The sequence below is a fragment of the Periplaneta americana genome, chromosome 14 (genome assembly GCF_040183065.1).
Source record: "Periplaneta americana isolate PAMFEO1 chromosome 14, P.americana_PAMFEO1_priV1, whole genome shotgun sequence".
Taxonomy (NCBI): Eukaryota; Metazoa; Arthropoda; class Insecta; order Blattodea; family Blattidae; genus Periplaneta; species Periplaneta americana.
The window spans coordinates 79,678,667-79,698,804 of record NC_091130.1 but is presented as its reverse complement, the minus strand read 5'-3'; the positions used below and the strand labels follow the sequence as shown (position 1 = coordinate 79,698,804).

At 32.8% G+C, this 20,138-nt stretch overlaps 1 protein-coding gene across 1 annotated transcript in view; it reads left to right on the top strand.

Moving 5' to 3' along the window:
- The first annotated feature begins 5,246 nt into the window (after positions 1-5,246).
- The window catches only part of LOC138713492 (uncharacterized), a 30,100-nt gene continuing 15,208 nt past the window's right edge, over positions 5,247-20,138 (top strand). The window contains exon 1 of the mRNA XM_069845655.1: positions 5,247-5,400. Within this exon, the coding sequence (XP_069701756.1) occupies positions 5,391-5,400 (10 nt within the window). The 5' untranslated portion in view covers positions 5,247-5,390. The remainder of the gene's footprint in view (positions 5,401-20,138) is intronic.

Genomic DNA, 20,138 nt, shown 5'->3' with positions numbered 1-20,138 from the left:
GAAATAGCAGACAAATTTTGCTTAGAGCCCTGTATCGGGAATAGCTTTTTTAAGCGACATAATTCTACGACACGGACCAATCAGCTTCACTTCTCATATAGATCAAACCATGCCAAAAATTTCATCGTCCTTTAAAACCCATTGCTCTTGGCCCGGTTTGGACCCGCAAGTCTTGATTCTGTTTGACCGCAGATCATTTTAGTGTTGTCATTAACTTCTCTCTTTTGACATTAAAAATGTAGGCACAACAGACAAACATGAGGTGAAGTGCCCACAGCTAACACAACAAAATTTTGAAATAATTCTGTTCTATTTTTATTAGGCTACAACAGACAGAGAAATAGTTTCTGATATTGTTGAAGTCTTTATTCTCCTGTTAACAACAAAGTTAAGAAACAACGCGCTTCAGAATATCACAGTTCTTAAGTGACTAAAAAATGTTTATAGAAGGAAAGACACTGCATATTCTCTCCAGAATGTCACAAATCACGCACGTTGCATTCTAAGAGATTTTCAGACCTAAACGAAGTCGGATGAGTGTTATCTCTGCAGGATGGATGTCTCTCCATCCTTTCCTCTGATAGTGATAAATCAGAATTCGAGAAGGATATGCTACAGTTTCCAGAAGTGTCCGCTGTCTTAAAGATAACAAAATTTCCTAATTATCACACAATTCAAAGGAATGGGCAAAAAAATTATATTCCCAGGTTTGAATAATATCAAGCACAGACAGTTCTCGAGACTTCCATGTCTTATGCTACCTGGATGAGGAATAGAACACCCTACTGAGATTACATTACTCCTCTGCGTGCAGATGAATTGCTAGAGACCTAGGCCTAATAATCGAAAATGAAGAAATTTAGAGTGAATAAATTAATTAAAACGAGAGAACAACGAAGTGAATAAATGAATATGTGAATGTACTAAACCGAGAGAACACGAAGTACATAAATTAATAGATGAAAAAATTAAACCGAGAGAACAGCGAAGTGAATAAATGAATAGATGAATTCATTAAATCGAGAGAACACGTGAATAAATGCGCGGGTGCTCGTGTAAAGGGGGTTAAGTATGATTTCGCTAAACTGGGATAAGTACAGATTTCAACTCTCAAAAATTACTTTTTTCTTGTGTTAAAGGGCTTAAATCATTCTTTCATCCATGATGCAGTTACAGTACTCCGTATTTTGTGAGAAAGGGGTTTTGTTCGGTACCAAAGGAGAGAAGTTTACATACCTTACAATTTGACTAAAATCCCCTTTACACGAACACCCGAGAATTTATGAATAGATGAAAGAATTAAACCAAGACAACAGCGAAGTGAATAAGTCAATAGATGAAAGAATTAAACCAAGAGAATAGCGAAGTCAATAAATGAATAGGTGAAAGAGTTAAGCCAAGAGAACAGCGAAGTGAATAAAAGAATAAATGAAAGAAGTAAAGCAAGAGAACAACGAAGTAAATAAATGAATACATTAAAGAATTAAACCAAGAGAACAGCGAAATGAATAAATGAATAGATGAAAGAATTAAACCAATATAACAGCGAAGTGAATAAATGAAAGAATTAAACCAAGAGAACAGCGAAATGAATAAATGAATAGATGAAAGAATTAAACCAATATAACAGCGAAGTGAATAAATGAAAGAATTAAACCAAGAGAACAGCGAAGTGAATAAATGAATAGATGAAAGAATTAAACCAAGAGAACAGCGAAGTGAATAAATGAAGAGATGAAAGAATTAAACCAAGAGAACAGCGAAGTGAATAAATGAATAGATGAAAGAATTAAACCAAGAGAAGAGCGACGTGAATAAATGAATAGATGAAAGAAATAAACCAAGAGAACAGCGAAGTGAATAAATGAATAGATGAAAGAATTAAACCAACAGAACAGCGAAGTGAATAAATGAATAGATGAAAGAATTAAACCAAGAGAACAGCGAAGTGAATAAATGAATAGATGAAAGAAATAAACCAAGAGAACAGCGAAGTGAATAAATGAATAGATGAAAGAATTAAACCAATAGAACAGCGAAGTGAATAAATGAACAGATGAAAGAATTAAACCAAGAGAACAGCGAAGTGAATAAATGAATGGATGAAAGAAATAAACCAAGAGCACAGCGAAGTGAATAAATGAATAGATGAAAGAATTAAACCAAGAGAACAGCGAAGTGAATAAATGAATAGATGAAAGAATTAAACCAAAAGAACAGCGAAGTGAACAAATGAATAGATGAAAGAAATAAACCAAGAGAACAGCGAAGTGAATAAATGAATAGATGAAAGAATTAAACCAAGAAGACAGCGAAGTAAATAAATGAACAGATGAAAGAATTAAACCAAGAGAACAGCGAAGTGAATAAATGAATAGATGAAAGAATTAAACCAAGAGAACAGCGAAGTGAATACATGAAGAGATGAAAGAATTAAACCAAGAGAACAGCGAAGTGAATAAATGAATAGATGAAAGAATTAAACCAAGAGAAGAGCGACGTGAATAAATGAATAGATGAAAGAATTAAACCAAGAGAACAGCGAAGTGAATAAATGAATAGATGAAAGAATTAAACCAAGAGAACAGCGAAGTGAATAAATGAATAGATGAAAGAATTAAACCAAGAGAACAGCGAAGTGAATAAATGAATAGGTGAAAGAGTTAAACCAAGAGAACAGCGAAGTGAATAAAAGAATAAATGAAAGAATTAAACCAAGAGAACGGCGAAGTGAATAAATGAATAGATGAAAGAATTAAACCAAGAGAACAGCGAAGTGAATAAATGAATGGATGAACGAATTAAACCAAGAGAACAGCGAAGTGAACAAAAGAATAGATGAAAGAATTAAACCGAGAGAACAGTGAAGTGAATAAATGAATAGATGAGTTCATTAAACCAAGAGAACACGTTAATTAATGAGTATAGATGAAAGAATTAAATCAAGAAAACAGCGAAGTGAGTAAAGTAATATATGAATCAATTAAACCGGGAGAACGCAAAATGTTTAAATGAATAGATGAAAAAATTAAACCGAGAGAACAGTGAAGTGAATAAATGAATAGATGAATTCATTAAACCAAGAGAACACGTGAATAAATGAGTAGATGAAAGAATTAAATCAAGAAAAGAGCGAAGTGAAGAAATGAATAAATGAAAGGATGAAACCAAGAGAACAGCGAAGTGGATAAATGAATAGATGAATTAATTAAAACCGAGAGAATACAAAGTGAATAAATGAAAAAATCAAAGAATTAAAGCAAGAGAACAGCGAAGTAAACAAATTAATATATGAATCAATTAAACCTAGAAGTTCTTGAATAAGTTATCATGCGTTGGACTTCATTCACAAACACTTTGTAATAGTTTGGAAATTGAAGAAATTCCCAGAAAGTGACTGATTTCGTTAACCACTTGAACTTGAGGTAGGAATGTGATGAAACGGGAGGATGTACTGTAAGTACTTCAACCTTGAGAAATCAGCGTGACAAATATTGTTAGATTTATATATGCATCAATGACACTGAAAATAACTTTTCAGCTTGTAAAATTGTTCTGTCTAAGGAAAGGCAAAGTTTCACAACACAAAATTTAGAAAAAAAAAAATTGCTACGTTTTGCAATGCCAATTTTGACTAATGTTGTGAATTCATTGTTAAATTAATTAACTGTAATATTAACACTTGTGTATCAGCAGCCTAAGAGCAGTGAACTCATTAATAGTCATTAATCATTTACAACATAATAAAAATAATATTTCTAACCACAATAATTCTTTTACTATTTTGACACTGCACACCGAAATGCTTAATACTCACTAATTAATTCATTATGAGATTTTTTAAAGTTACTGCAGCTTACGCTCAAGAACTGAGAGGTAAACTGTATGAAAAATTCGATGATGAAAGATAAATTTTAAGGAAACCTCGAAGAAAAGCAGTAGCACATTACAGATTGTTTTTTATAACACAGGATTGTCACATTGAAGACCTCAACCAAATTGAATTGCACAACAAAAGTCCAATTTGTAACAAAAGTGAAGTTTCGAAGTACAGTGGACTCTCCTAAGTTCGACAGAACAGAATTGAAAGTTCTGTCCAATAAGGGTAGTGGGTATGGCAGGTGAAATGAATACAAATTCTTATTGGTTATCCATAAACGAATACAGTACTGTACATGCATTTCCTGCACGCCCCGAGACTTGTGTATGCGCTTTTAGTATCACAGTGGGTTTCGACAGTTCCGTCTCACAAACGGCACAATTCTCAAATGGAAAATGAAGTGTTCATTAATTTAAAATCAGTGATCAATATGGATGTCCTAATCAATAAAATATTCTGTTTTGCTTTAACAAAAGTATCACTACAAGACACAGGACCAATTTTCATTCAAATGGCAAAGCCATTTCTTTGTGTCCGTATAGGGGCGTGTGTAATTCTCCTAAGCAGCCGAACTATAGGATGTCGAACTTGATTTCTGTCGAACTTAAGAGCTTCCACTGCAATAGTACCTTTTCCTCAGTGATAAACTAAATTCCTATAATAATAGGAAAAACAACAACATGAAAGCACTTTACTGGGAAGCTAGAATTAGAATAATGCAAATTAACTGTGAGTCTGCGACGACGACAACAACAACACAGTTACTACTCGTTCAATTTTACATGACCGCTGAGCGCTAATTTCGCCACTGTCGTATAAGAGACATCGTAGACGATTGCGGAGCGCGGGGCATTGAGGGGATGAAAGCATTCGTGGAGGGAGATGACGCACTCTGCTAGCTTTTAGAATCAACACCGGTCAATTTACAACTGACGAGTAGTAATGTAGTTTAAGTGATAGAAACACATTTTAAATGCATAGAAAAGTATTTTTATCACCCTGAAATTACAGTTTTAGGAGCCTAGAACTTTATTTTGGTACCTATTTTCGTAAAATTAGAGCCAATTTTAGGAGTCTAAAAGTTAGTTTTTTAAGGACATATAATCTGAGATCTAGACTTAAGGCCCAGATTAATTATCAACAAATGTTACATACAGAATTAATTAAAATTAACAGGCAACCTATAATCTAAAGAATGATATATTTTAACAGAAAGCCTATTTCTCAATTCCTTATATCTTCGACTTCTCATGCTACAACTGACGTAATGAAATTAAATCATAATGAAGGGAATGATTCAGCTTCTTTCCTTGTAGCGCTCGACGTCAGCGAATGGTACCAGAAAAGGAGCTCTCTGACAGTTCAATCCAGAAAGCAGCTTCACCAGGGGAAGGAAATCCGGTGTGTCGAGCTTCTAGATATATGCACACAATCGCGGCCACAGTGCGCTCTAGTTGACGGAGTCTAACACTGCGGTTCTCAGCCGGCCAGAAGCTTCTCTGCCGCGACGATGGTACAATGTAAGACATTAGTTTTATACTATATTATATTTATTATTTATTTAGTGGCTAATAATTTAACAGTGACAAGTAAAACTGTTCCAAATCAATCTTCCTAGAGCACAACGCCGGTGAATGAAAATGTGTCATCATGTTCTTGGTCTAGAAATTTTAAAAGAATCCCGGAAATGTTAATTTTATTTACATCAAGCATGTAAACACACAGCATGTTTCATTTTATTGATTAGACATTAATACCGGTATCAATTTCATACTTTAGACGCTTAAATAATTAACCTTTATTTAGATAGTTTGCCGAGTTTGCTTCATGAAATTATTGTGTAAAATACATTTTATTAGTGGCAAACAGTCTGCAAACTATAGGAGATTTCTGCGAGTGTTTCAAGCAGAAAAGCATGAAGAATAAAAATAACAGAGCAAGAATTAAATATATTATCCTTATATAAATATATAATACATAAATACTGAAACACAGGTAGGCTATCTAACTAATAGGCATCCATAATACAATCCTGCAACCATTTTCCTTTTAATTCTAAATCTTTCGCAAACGAGAACACACATCATATCTCCTCGCTCTCTTAGTAACTGCTCCTGTGTGCAGACACCAATGTTGCCAGGTTTTTACGAAAGAAAATCCTTCCTAGGGATTGAAAAATTACCCAAATTTAGAAAAAATCCCTCTTGGGGTGGTATGATCTATACTCCAAAATGCACATTTTAAAAACGAATTAAAATAATAAATTAGAACAAAACAATGTTCCTAATAAATATCACAGTGCAACAGAGTACTCACCCTCAGATCGGCATATTATTGATGATCCTGTTCACATTCCTCTTCTTCCGCAACCGGCAGCCCAGCTATTTTGTTGTCTCTTGAATCCTTGTAGTAGGCTACATATTTTCATTGAACAGTTTCAACATTTCGTCGGTGATTGGATAATTGTAACACTTTTTGTTCATGTTGCTCATGTCAAGTTTCTCACCCGCACTAGAGACGACACTGATTTTGCTGATAGTTTATTTCTTTTCTTCGTTTTTATATCGCTACCCATTGAAAATATGCGCTCTACAGCTGCATTAGAACGGAGCAAAGAAAGGCAAATTTTGGCTAGTTTTCCTAAATTAAAAAAAAAATCAGAATTGAAATTGTGACATTCTTCTATTCGTTTCCAAAATTCTAGTATGCTAATTTAGATAAGCAGAAGAAAAGTAATTGGGTAAAATATTCCATTCATTTAACACTGTTTCTTGGTTTACTTTTGACTTACATTTATCAAATAGTGAAGGAAGTGTGATACTAGACATTTCAACAATATTACTGACACATAGATTTTGGATCTGGAAAAATCAAATTACTTATAACATCTTGTTAAAGAGGCAATCTTTTCAAGGACTCATTGAAAGCTACTTGATAGGACGTAACGTAAACTATTACTTTGTCATCAGATGGCTTTCTTGTAAAACCACTGGTAATTCTGGGAACATTTTTCAACTGTAATGCATTTTTTTATGCGAGGGCGTCGAGCTGTGTCTTTCTAATTCACTCTTACCGGCCAATAGTTCCTTTTTGTAACACAAACATTTTACTTTATAGGGATCATTAGATTTAGCCAACCAACCTTTAAAATGAGGTTCCTCCAACCATGATTCAACGAATATTGTTTCCGCCAAGATTTCTCACTTTTAGTTAACTTTCCTGATTGCACGTTTTTTTTTTCAGCGTGGACGGTCCTTCTTGAGGATCAGTCCTGCACCAATAAAATAAACACCCGCTTATACCAATAAAATAAACACACGGTTAAAACTAAGAACATAAACAGACACTTAAAAAATATCAACTTAAAACTATGGTCATAATGTACAATATGTAGATTTTCCCGGCTGTTAACACAAGAACTGAAACTACAGTACATTCTTAACGTACTCATGTTCGCAACAATCTACTCGCTACTAAAATACTGAATCGATTTGAATATAAAGCGGGAATTCGTAAACGACAATGGTAAATGGCAGCCAACAAGCAGTAAAATTAAAAAAGAAAAACATAAATCTCATTGGTCGTTTCTATTTGAATCACTCAACTCTTTGAATTAAAATTGTATGTTATAACAACCCATTGTTGACAAACCACATATTAAGTATATAATAGAATTTTCAGTATTAAATCACTTTTATGTGCTTTTAACAAAAATTAAGAAACTCATTTTATATCTGAAAAATAAAACTATTTTTTAAAAAATATATATAAAAAAATGAAAAAATTGAAAAGGTGTGAAAATCCCTACATTTTGTGTCATTCTGTGAAAAATTCCTTCAATCCCTTTTCGACCAAAAAATCCCGACGCCGAGGGATAAATCTTGGCAACACTGGCAGACACTGAACATTTGTTAAGCATATCTGTGGGGATTTAATTTAAAAATAACGTATATGAATTATTACAAATATGAAATAGTGTGAGACGTGTTATATTGTAGCGAAAACGTTCGAAATTACTACACACTGATGCTCTCTTTTGCGGAAATGTGTTAGTCTGCCGTTAGAAGCTGAACTGTTGAAATTTTTATCACTATTGCGTTTTCGAGGAAAGTGAGAATTTTTTCGCTAAGTTCTTTTCTTAAATATGCATTGTTATGCATCAATGTCAGAAATATTATTGGCATATATTCTTAAAGAGAAATAATCTATGTTTGCATATTTCAAATTTATTTATTGAATACATTACACTTGAGCTACATTAGGCATTGTAGCCCGAAAGAGCAGAAACTAGTGCTCGGGACTCGGGAGCAGTTCAGATCAGTTATACAAAATATATCACAAAATTAAGAGAGTTCATTGAGCACAATAACATTAATATGTGGTAAAATACATATCGGTAGAGTATGTAATGATATATAAAAATAGAAAATACAGAGATTCATGAATATAAGCGTATTAATTTTTAACTCGATTAGCTTAAAAGAAATAGAAAACAATTAATCTAATTTGTTTCCTAAATCTATGTGTGTTAAGTGTACTTAGTTCAGGTAAAGCTCTAATTAATGCATTATACATTCTGGGTCCAAAATTTCTGCTGTGTTTTAATCCAGCAGTCGTGTGGCATTAGGGGGTTTTTAGAAAGAAACTGTAGTTTTGTCTCGTACAGTATTAACGAGGACCAAATTTAAATTTATTGCGATTTTTATGGAAGTAAATCAGTAATGTTTGTTTATAAATTTGTTCTAGATTTGACACACCAAATTCCTGAAAAATTAATTTTGTTGGGTAATCTAAAAGTTTATATAGACAAATTTTGATAATTCTTTTTTGGAGCAAATTTAAAGGCTGGAGTGTAGATTTTGCCATTCCTCCCCAACCTAATATATCATATTGAATGATTGAATGAAACAGAGTTAAGTAGGCCTACACAGTACGCAGAACATATATAGGTAAGTAAGAACGTAGAATGGAAAATTTGTGAATTGTTTTACGCAATCTGTTACACAAGAAAGAGATATGCTTGTCCCATTTTATTTTATAGAAATTTATGTTTAATTATTTTCATTTTGAAATTATAATATTTTTTTGGTTATGAATTACAATATCAGTATGTCACAAATATGAAATAATAGGATTATTAATATTCCATCTTTATACCCTGGTTTTCTGCTTCGTTACTAGTGTTGGCACCTGTAGGGGGAAGAAAAACCTCACCTTCCAATAATCTTAGAAAACAGTGAAATGAAAAGGCAATGCAAGAAGCCATAAAACAAGTTCGAGAAAAGACGTGAGAGACGATTCATCTAGATTCAGTATTACGGTTAAGAAAACACCTTCCATTGAAGATGCTGAATGCTTGTTGTGCGCTTTTCTTAGTAGAGGTCATTTTGACTTTTCAATTTTGTTAATCTTTCAACTTGTAATAGTATTACACATTTGTACCTGCATTATTATGAAGGAAATATGTTAGATTTTGAGGAAATTATTGCTTTCAAACATATAACATTTTACGAACTTCAGCAATAAACAGGATCACAATTTACGTTCAGTCGCCAAAACGTGTATATTCCAAAACGGAAAAACAAAATGGTATTCCATATTTGTAATACTTCCTATATACAGAGTGATTCATGAATATTTACCGTCCCTTACAGAGCTCATTTCCGAAGACATTCAGAACAAAAATTTCATATAAACATGTGTCTTAATCTCAATATTTTCAGAATTACGCTAATTTGAAGTTGTTTGTAAAATACTATTATTCTTAAGTTTAAGGGTAAAAGAATATTACAGATAAAGAATGAACTACGGTATTCAGGAGTAAGTTATCATTTCTTTAATTAGCTTATATTCTGAAGCTAGAAATGTGTTGTGAATTCCATAGTTGCTTCGTACAGATTTTTTTTTATTTTTAAATATAAAATTACATTTTCTTACGCATTTATCACAACATTTGCTATAAATCACGCCACTCTAGTAAATTCTTCAAGACTGTACACAGGATGCATAATTAAAGTGTAAAGAATCAAGTTCCTAAAGTCGTATGATTTGTGACAATTTTTGTGATAAGTGCGTAAGAATAATGTACCGTAACTTTTAGTTAAAAATTGAAAAACAAAATCTGTACAAACCAATAAAAACACATTTTTATCTTCAGAACACTAGTCAATTAAAGAAATGGCACTTCTGAATAGTTCATTCTTTATTTGTAATATTTTTTAACCCTTGAAACTAAAGAAAAAAATTATTTTACTAACAACTTCAAATTAATGTAACTCTGAAAATATTGAGATTAGCACATATGTTTATATGACATTTTTTGCTCAAAAGGTCTTCGTAAATAAGCTCCGTAAGAGACGGTAAGACCTTGTGAATCACTCTGTATATTTAGCTTATGTTGGAAATTAGAAGAAATTTTATTGAGAATATTACAGATTTTTGGAGGATGTGATTTTATAATGTGAAATTATTTCAGATTTATCTCATTTCTATAGTTATTAGCAGTACCGTAAATTGAGATGAATCCGATAACAATTTCAATCTTTTATAGATATGTACCATATAAAATTGTTGAAACTTGAGGATAATATGTGCATAATTTGGTTTAGTTTTTAATTATAATTTAATGTACTCGTAATTTTAAAACGTTTATTGTTGCTCAGTTTCACCTCACAAGTTGTGGTGAATCCGATCACATATTTATTTTCCCTATTCTATCGGATTCAGACTGCCAATGGGTGAAACCGATCACTATTTTGTGTTTTAAAAATTATGAATAAGTAAAATACATCAAATTTAATACAGTTTAATTTTTAATCTCGTACAACATGTATTAAAAATGTATTAAAGTATATTCTAATTGATTCAATTAACATAATAAAATCTCACAAATATACAATTGTCATCATACGTATAATTCAAACCACGACTAGCTCCAGTCATATAAATTTTCAGATGGTGTGACTTACTACTCAATGTCATGATCATTAATGTTGTTGAAAATATAATATGTACCACACCTTCCATGTTCTGCACAACTGTATCCTGAGAGATTGCAGATTCTCCTTCGTCAGCACTGTTATAATCACTTCCAATAATGTCACTTATTACACTTCCTTTACCTGGAGTTAAAGGTAAGCGTTTTGCTCGACGAGTTGTTATATTTTTTTATTCATCAAAACGAATTTTTTCAGTTTCATTTCAAATGATGCTGTCCAAGAATCTTCTCCTGAATTATTGTCACTTGTGTCTTCTTCTTCAGAAATCTGGACATGACTTTATTGAGACAGAAGGAAACAATTACCGCCTTCCTGAACAGGGCCTGATTTACAATTTCAGAGGCCCTGAGCATAATTTTCTTAATGAGGACCCTTCTTTTCATATATGACTAGGCCTGTCTCATTGTATTTTAAATTCTGTCACCTTCTCCTTTCACCACGTATTTAATTCTCTGCTTTGAGGAGGATTAAAAATAAAGTGATCCCATAAGGTATCAGTGATTAAATGTGGCCACAAGACAGGGTCAGAGCTGATTGTATTGGTTGTAGTACCTGTGCCGTAATTCAGGAGTTTAAAAAAGAAATGTTCATTTTTCCTAGATTCTGGTTTAGGCTTATGTAAAAAATACTTGACTCCCCACAATTTAGTAACTGCGGCGGATTGTTGTATCTTCATTAGTGTTAAAATGTTCTTAACTTTTTGAAACTGGAGGTCTTTCTGTGTAAAGGAGAGTTACTGCTAGCGTCCTGCTGCTAGTAACATCTGAAGAAACATACTTGCTCAGTGATCAGCATTGTTTTTCCTGTTACTGAATTTCAATATCTTTCCGTTTTCTTTTATGACACCTAACTCAAACGTGCTTGGGAATTCCATTTTTAATTTTGGATATTCCTATAAAAACTCTTCAACATCACCACTACACACCGATAATAGTTCTATATTAACAAAAATTAGGTAACCTGCCAGGAACACAAGCACTAGCACTTGGTTTAACATTCAATACAATGACAACTGACAGTGTTGCTGACTTTACCTGCTAAATTCATTATTAATTGTTTAAATAGGCCTACTGTTACAATTTGAATAATCTGTACAAATAGCCAACTTTTACAAGTTGAAAACATTTAATTCTACAATCAGCTTATCACTCTAAACTTCAAATAATGAAGTGATTTTTATGCGTTTTCTAACATCATTAATTACGTAATTACTTATTTCCTCAATTATAATTTCAGTTGGCAGAGTTGTTGTCTATTTCATTTGCATACGGTAATTCATTTAAAAAAGCTTGTTCCTGGATTTTGAGGCCCTGAGCAGAGGCACCATAGGCTCCTGCCTAAATCACGCCCTGTTCCTGAATCCAGACAAGGCATGAGATTGGGACTTCATGCCTATGATTCAAATGCTCCTTTTATTGTATAGCCCATGATCGGATTTACCCAACAAAATAATAATATCGTGTTTAGTGAAATGTAGTATCAAAATGACATAAGCTATACACATGCAAATTAAAACTAGTACTGTAGAACCTTCTTAGAAAATATAAATATCATGACATACCAAATTGTTTTATGTGAAACACTTGGGGGCAAAGGCTAATTGGAATTTCCCTGTCTCTGATCGGGTTAAAAAAAACCTGATAGAACTGATATTAAATCCTTGCGGTGAATTTCGGTGAAGTCCGGAAGGCCCAATTAGTCAAATCCACTCTCCTCACCTCCACGCTGGAGCCCCCTGGGATCTATTAAGATGCAAAAGAGAGAGTGGTGTGCGGAAAGCAACGGGAAGCTACCGCATTTATCCTTCCCAAGAAAAACTGCAAACCTGGCACGATAAGTATTTCCACGGTAAAAGATTACGGACGTAAACTATCCCCCCAATCGGATGTCTGAGAGGGGGATGCTGGGAAAGGACACATTATGAAGCAACCCATCAGAGAGAAGAAAAGATTGATAGACGACAATAAGATATATGGATCATATGCTGAGACTAAGAGCAAAGCAGAAAATAGGAAAGATTGGAGAATGTTGGGTTTGCAGTGAAAGACCTGCCCGCGGCAGAACACTTATGTATGTATGTATGTATGTTCATAACCAAGACGTTAAATTAATTTAAAAATATAAATAAATATGATCAAATGTTAAAGTATAATATTAAAATTCAATCTTCTACACTGAATTGTTCTTTATTATTTCCTCTTGTATTCAACATCGACTTTTACGAAGCCGTGGAAAAAATAACAGGAAATTAAATAACATTGTTGATACACCATGAAGTATATTTAAGCAGTCCAACACCGTATTATGAGTTATGACTTTCCCGATACAGTTGTAGATAATGAGCAGACTGTGTTTTATGAATCATCTAGATTTTGGCCTTCATGATGTGTTTTATCCAACTGAATTATTCAATTTTTTGAAACCATAAGGATTGCATACATAATGTAATGCTTAATATTGAATTATCAATAGTACTATTGCGAAATATTGACTCACCAACATTATGCAATAGAGCAAGATTTCGTGTGAGAAAAAGTCATGCGAAACGTATTAGAAGTGACAATATTAACTGACAAAAGGAAAGGAGGAGAAGTTTCTATCCCACATATAACTATGATAGCTAGTAACACGCCTTTCGATTTTAAACAACTGCAATTTCAGTGCGACTAGCATTTGTAATGGCCATATTAAAATAAAACTCAAGAACAGATGCTTGAAGTTGCAAACATTCAACTAGAAACTTCGTATTTTTCACGTTGTGAGCTATACGAGTATAGCTTACTTTCGAATTAGCGCACCTACACATTCACAGTATAATCTGTAGTCTATATACTATATTTATGCAAACGAGGGAAAAACAAACAGTTATACGCACATCAAAAACCAATTCAATGATGCTTTTGTCATGTTCCTAATGTAATATGTGAATGTACGTAACCCCACAGAAATAACACTCTATTAATTCTAAAATATATATCTCTCAACATATTATTGTTCATGTCCAAAAGTGTGTTATTGCGAAATTATATCTGTAAAATCATCTTGCCAATGTAATATGTTATACGTTGTTGAAAGAATAATATCTTAATTGCTGAAATATATGTCTCTCAGAATATTATTCTTTATGTTAAACAATGATTTCTTGCGAATGTATATTGCATATATTCTGTATATAAATTAATCATATAATTATGTTCTGAATGTGTGAGATATAATTATTTCTCAAATCATATGTAAAAATTCGAGTATGTTATAAGTGGGCTTACAACGGTCAAGGAGTAAAAAATCTTCCAATATAAATAAATGAAATTACATACGTTTGTATCGATTCTTTGGTAAGACCGATAAAAAGATAAATTTTGGTTCACAATGACCCCCCGACGAATTCAGACTGAAAATAAGGGAATTCCTATTTATCGTCAGCTGTCTCGAAAGTTTAAGTGAAAGCACACATGGATATGAAATTACGTGAAATGCAAGTCAGCACAGCTTCAGACCATTGTAGAACACTGAGTCAATGTTAAGCGGGCATATAGGAAAGGAGGGATGTGTTTTTGTTTTGCTGAACTTCAAGACAATTTTAACTCATTTAAAGTTTGTATAATTGTACCGTTAACATATTTTCGTTTGGTTTTACCTCGTATATAGTGTGAGTTTTATATTATTTTATTTGTATTTCTGATGGTGTGCAAGAGAAGACCTTATGGCCTTACCTAAACCAGAATAAATAAAGAAACAAAAAATATATATATGCTGTATACATATATATATATATGTAAGTTAATTAAAAACAATTGAATGTAAGACACATGATGAAATGTTTTCCTCTCTGTGCCTTATGTACAGCAGTTTTAAAATTGAGTTAACCCTGGCAGGCATTTGGCTAAGAAGTTCATTAATTCATGTAAGTGACGCTATGTAAAGATTCGTCTTTATGGACGAGAAAAACGTAATAATGAGAATTCGTTTTTGTTATCTATAGTTGAGTTTTCGAGATTTCCGACAAATCTAATGACTAGTTGAATTAAAATAGAGCAAAAAGGAAAACCCAGGAAACGCCGGGTGCTTTCAGCTAGTTATGATAATAAATGATTGAAATTATTTTAGTTTTATCCTATAAATGTGCAAAAATGTTATCCGAACAAATGTAACATTTTAAAATTCATTTCCAGAACGAAAAGTTACATTTTTGCAGATCAAATTTCTGCACATTTAAAGAACAAAACTAAAATTTTTTCACTTGTTTATCATAATACACTGCTCTCTTAAATTGACTGAGCATATCGGAAATTAATTCAGTACCTTTCCGAAAACACGCTATGATATGGTTCATGTAAAACATTTTTTTCTCGAAAAGGATGCAAAAACGAGCAAATTATATTAAAATTTATTATTTGAAATATCTCAAAGTAGCAATGACATTACTTACGGTTCACTATGTATATCGAAATTTTCACAAAAATATAAGCTTGAGCGTCCATAATATCAAGAATGCGCATTTGGAATTTCATTTCTATGTCTGTGTGAACAATGACTTTTTTCATAAATTGCCGAAAGGATTTCATTCATACTCAATAGGCACCAGTCAATTAAACTGAGATTAAGACACGTAAAATTTAACATACTAAAAATTCCCTTCTTTAAGTTTTCTTTCTATCAGGGCACCTACTAGAAAAAAATATGTACAGCTGTCAAAAGAAAAAGTGGCCGCTCTCCTGAAACAAAGTTCCCTTCGGGTATCTTCGCTACAATTCGGAGACAGGCGATGTTACATGTTGTTGGACCACGTTGCCTGATATCTACAGTTATAATTAAAGTATTCTGTGTGTTATTAGATAGCATAATGGTAGCGTTCAGGCCTATTATTCATGAGGTCCTGCGTTCGACTACAACCTCGTGCTTTTTATGTTCTTTTTTGTTCTGTTTTTGAGAGAGACAAACTATACATAAAGGCTCCTTTCTCTTTTACGATTATTTTAGTAATTAGCATCAGGTTCATTAATATATTATGCCATGACTTTATCATTATGATATTGTGGCTGCAAATGGAAAGAAAAAAGATTTTATTCTCAATAAAAATATCTTTCGTGGCATAAACAAAACAAATTTACTGGCGTCGGCCTTAAAACATTCAAACAATTAAGCGTTCAAAAAACAAAACAAAAAGCCACAATTCAATATTTAGTCTATCATCCTCTTATCTCAATCATCTTGCAGTCGAGTGGGCATGGAATTGACAAGTCTTTGCAAATAGCGACTGTTCTTAGACACGATATTCCAGGCATTCTGAACATACATACATAAGTGTTCTGTCCATGGGCAGATCTTTCATTGCAAACCCAGCAATCTCCAATCTTTCCTATTTTCTGCCTTCCTCTTAGTCTCCGCATATGATCCACTTATCCTAATGTCGTCTATTATTCTTTTCAACCAGAGACCCAACCAATTCCTTTTTCTCTTTCTAATCAGTTTCAGCATCATTCTTTCTTCACTCACTTTTTCAAACACAATTTTATTTCTTATTCTGTCTGTCCACTTCACACGCACCGTTCTTCTCCACATCCACATTTCAAATGCTTCAATTCGTTTCACTTCATTTCGTCGTCATGTCCATGTTCCTTCCCCATACACTGCCACACTCCACACAAAGCACTTCACTAGTCTCTTCCTTAGTTCTTTTTCCAGAGTTCCACAGAAGATCCTTCTTGTATTAAAAGCTTCCTTTGTTCATGTTTGCAGTTTTTCTTGGGAAGGATAGGTCTAAATGCGGTAACATCCCGTTGCTTTCCGCACACCATTATCTCTTTCGCATCTTATTAAATGCCAGGGGGCTCAAGCGTGGAGATAAGGAGAGTGGATTTGACTAATTGGGCCCTCCGGACTTAACCGAAAGTCACGGCAAGGGTTAAATATTAATTCTATTAGGATGTTTGACCCGATAAGAGACCGGGAAATCTCAATTAGCCTTTGCCCCCCGCATCCTGGACTAGCTTCTACGAATCATCAGAAAATCTTAGAGTGTGACTGGGCGAATTTTTCCGAAAATATTTCCACACTTTTGCCCTCGTAGCTCAGAGGACGAACGTCGGAATTTAGATGTCAACGTCTCAGGTTCAATTCCTCGTTATTTCTTTTCATTTTATTGTGGTTCAAGATAGTATAATGTAATAATACAAAAAGAAAAACTAATACCAGTATTATGCAACTGGATTTTTCCAAACCAAATATTAAATTTATGTTATTTACATCGCTAAAGAACGATTACAATACAAATAACTTGAATATTATTTATACAGTATCACTAAGGATCGATAACAGAATATAAATGATAAATATCGGTTTGTTTCATTAATATAAGATATTATATAATACGTATTTAATTATCTAAATAAAATAACCTATTTTACAAAGAAAGATGGTTATTTGTGTTATAATAATTACTTACATAAAATACAGATTATTTATATTGCGAAAGAACAATAACAATATAAATAACATGAATATTATTTTATAATGCTAATGGAGGAAAACAGAGTATAAATGATAACTTGAATATTATTTATATCGCTACAGAACGATAACAATATAAAAAACGTGAATATTATTCATATCGGAATTTCACAGATTTATTATAGATGTATTTAAGAAATTGTAGAAGAATAGTAATTAGTAACAGTGTCCTATTTATTCTTCTTGGAGCCAAATTTGTAACTTTTAAAAGTGTGGTTACTATGTTGAAGTGTATGTGTTGTAACGGATGCTTGATTTGTTATGTATGTGAGTCAGTTATGAGATGCTTGATGTCGTCGCAATGTCGTAATTTTATAGTTTGATTGTGTTTGTGTGACTATTGTGTATTAATTTATGATGTATGGTACGGTAAGCTGCATATTTGTGTTATAGAAGCGTTACGTATGTGTGTTGTTAATGTTTTTGTATGTTTCAAATTGATACCTGATATTTGTTTTGCAATCGCAATGACTAATTTACGGATTGTTTATGTTTTGTTTACCTCGCGTAAGCTAATTTAATTTTCTTTTCCATTTGTCTTTATGCTTAACTTTTTTGTGTATTAAACTATAGCCCTAACATACTTATGTAAAATAGGGCTAACCTCCATTGGAGATACAATAATAATTATTATTATTATTCATATCGTTATAAAACGATAACAGAATACAAATGATGACTTGAATTTTATTCATATCTCTAAAGAACGATAACAAAATATAAATAACGTGATATCCATAAACAACGATAACTGAATATAAATGATAATTTGAATATCATTTACATCGCTAAAGTACGATTAAAAAAATGAAATGAAAACTTGAAGAAGGCCCAAACCCACAACCTTTGAATCATTAAACAAGCACTCAACCGCTGGTCTACGAGGCGCAGATATGGAACACTTTCATATTTACGGAACTACTTGTACAAGCACATGCATCGTGTAACATCGCCGCGACCCGAAGTGGACTTTGAAAATATTCGCTATTCACGAGTGCGGCCACTTTTTTTTTTTGACAGCTGTACCTGTGTTGTCAGAATAGGATTAGCTACAGCATTGCTACCTAGAGAACTACTTCATGAATCCAACTGAAGACCTATGACGCAAATGTTATGCTTAAGATACAAGAATTAATGACCATAATGGATCGAGCAGTTAACTGTTGTACACTGTAATGTTATAACCGACACTTACTCTATGACTATTATTATTAATAATAAATATAATAATAATATATTATTATTATTATTATTATTATTATTATCATTAAAATTAATTATTTACTTAAATACGAGTATTAATGTATAGCCAGTTACAGACATGAAAAAAGTACTTTAGTTAATGCTCTTTTGTTTATTTTGTAAAAGTACTGATTTCTGAATAACATGAAAGCTTAGGTGTGGTGGGAGGTAAAGGACGGATGATAAATTTTCTTAATTCAGAGAAACGAAACAAACTGAAGGACCTTCCGGGTTTTCCCACTTATATAATACTTCCTTTCGCTTAATTCTCTGGCCTCTTACAATTAGTGTTCTTTACACCAATGATAAATCACCAACACAGCTTAAATTTGCTGCACAATATACACGTAGTTATTTTTTGTATGAGTTGGGTATTCATAGTTTCTCCTCTCTCCAAATCTTAATATGTTAGTATAGGGACTGTCGTAGTTTTATGATATTTAACTAGATTAGATAAAAAAGAGATACAAAACGGGTCGATTAATATAGTTTTCTGTATTTATGAGGGTGATTTTAATAGGAGGGTTAGACAATTAAATGAGGCCAATACTCTATGCTCTTTTCTACAAATGTAAATGTGTATATAAATATACTTAAATGTTGAAGACAAATAATTTTAAAGTAAATATATCAATATGCCTCATTGTGCAAGAGCGAAATCTCAGCTTTTACCGAGTATCGGTTGGAATTTCGCAAGAGAGTTCTCACATGTCAGTGATATGTTTCACAGGTGAAATCACGAGACCATGTCGACAATAACCCCATTTGGTTCAACCACGTGGTTGTCTATTTTCAGCTGAGTAATTTATGAAACTATATTCAATTAAAGCCTTTTTTACAGGATTTATTTTTCATTTCTGGATACATTTCTTTTAACACTTATATAATCACTGATGAAGATTGAAGATTATAGTTTCATTTAACGACGTTCGCAACTTACGAGGTTATATCAGCGTCGCCGGTGTGCCGGAATTTTGTCCCGCAGGAGTTCCTTTACATACCACTAAATCTAGTGACATGAGCCTGTCGCATTTAAGCACACTTAAATATCATAGACCTGAGCCGGGATCGAACCCGTAACCTCGGACACAGAAGGCTAGCGCTATACCAACTGAGCTACTCAGGGCGACTAATCACTGATGAACATTACTGAACAAGTAATAAGTACTTCATTGTGTTAGTATTGTAAATTTGGTTGTAAATTACCTGGTTGACTAATTTCGAAACTAGTTAGTCAATCAGGTAACGTTTATCAGAGACTTATTTTGCCCGAGATCTATCTCGATCCGTTTATTTATAAATCAGTAGTAAGAAGTTGCAGTGCAGAAACATGGAATAGATATGGAAAATAAAAATAAAAATCATAGTCCACAGAAATGGGTTTTAAGTAGATCAGTACGGTGCCTTAAATAGATAGAAATGGAAATGAAAGGATTAGAGAAAATTTGAACTTCAAAAATTCAATTAAGCCTCTACAGTTTGTGAAAACTGAACAGTTACAATGGTTT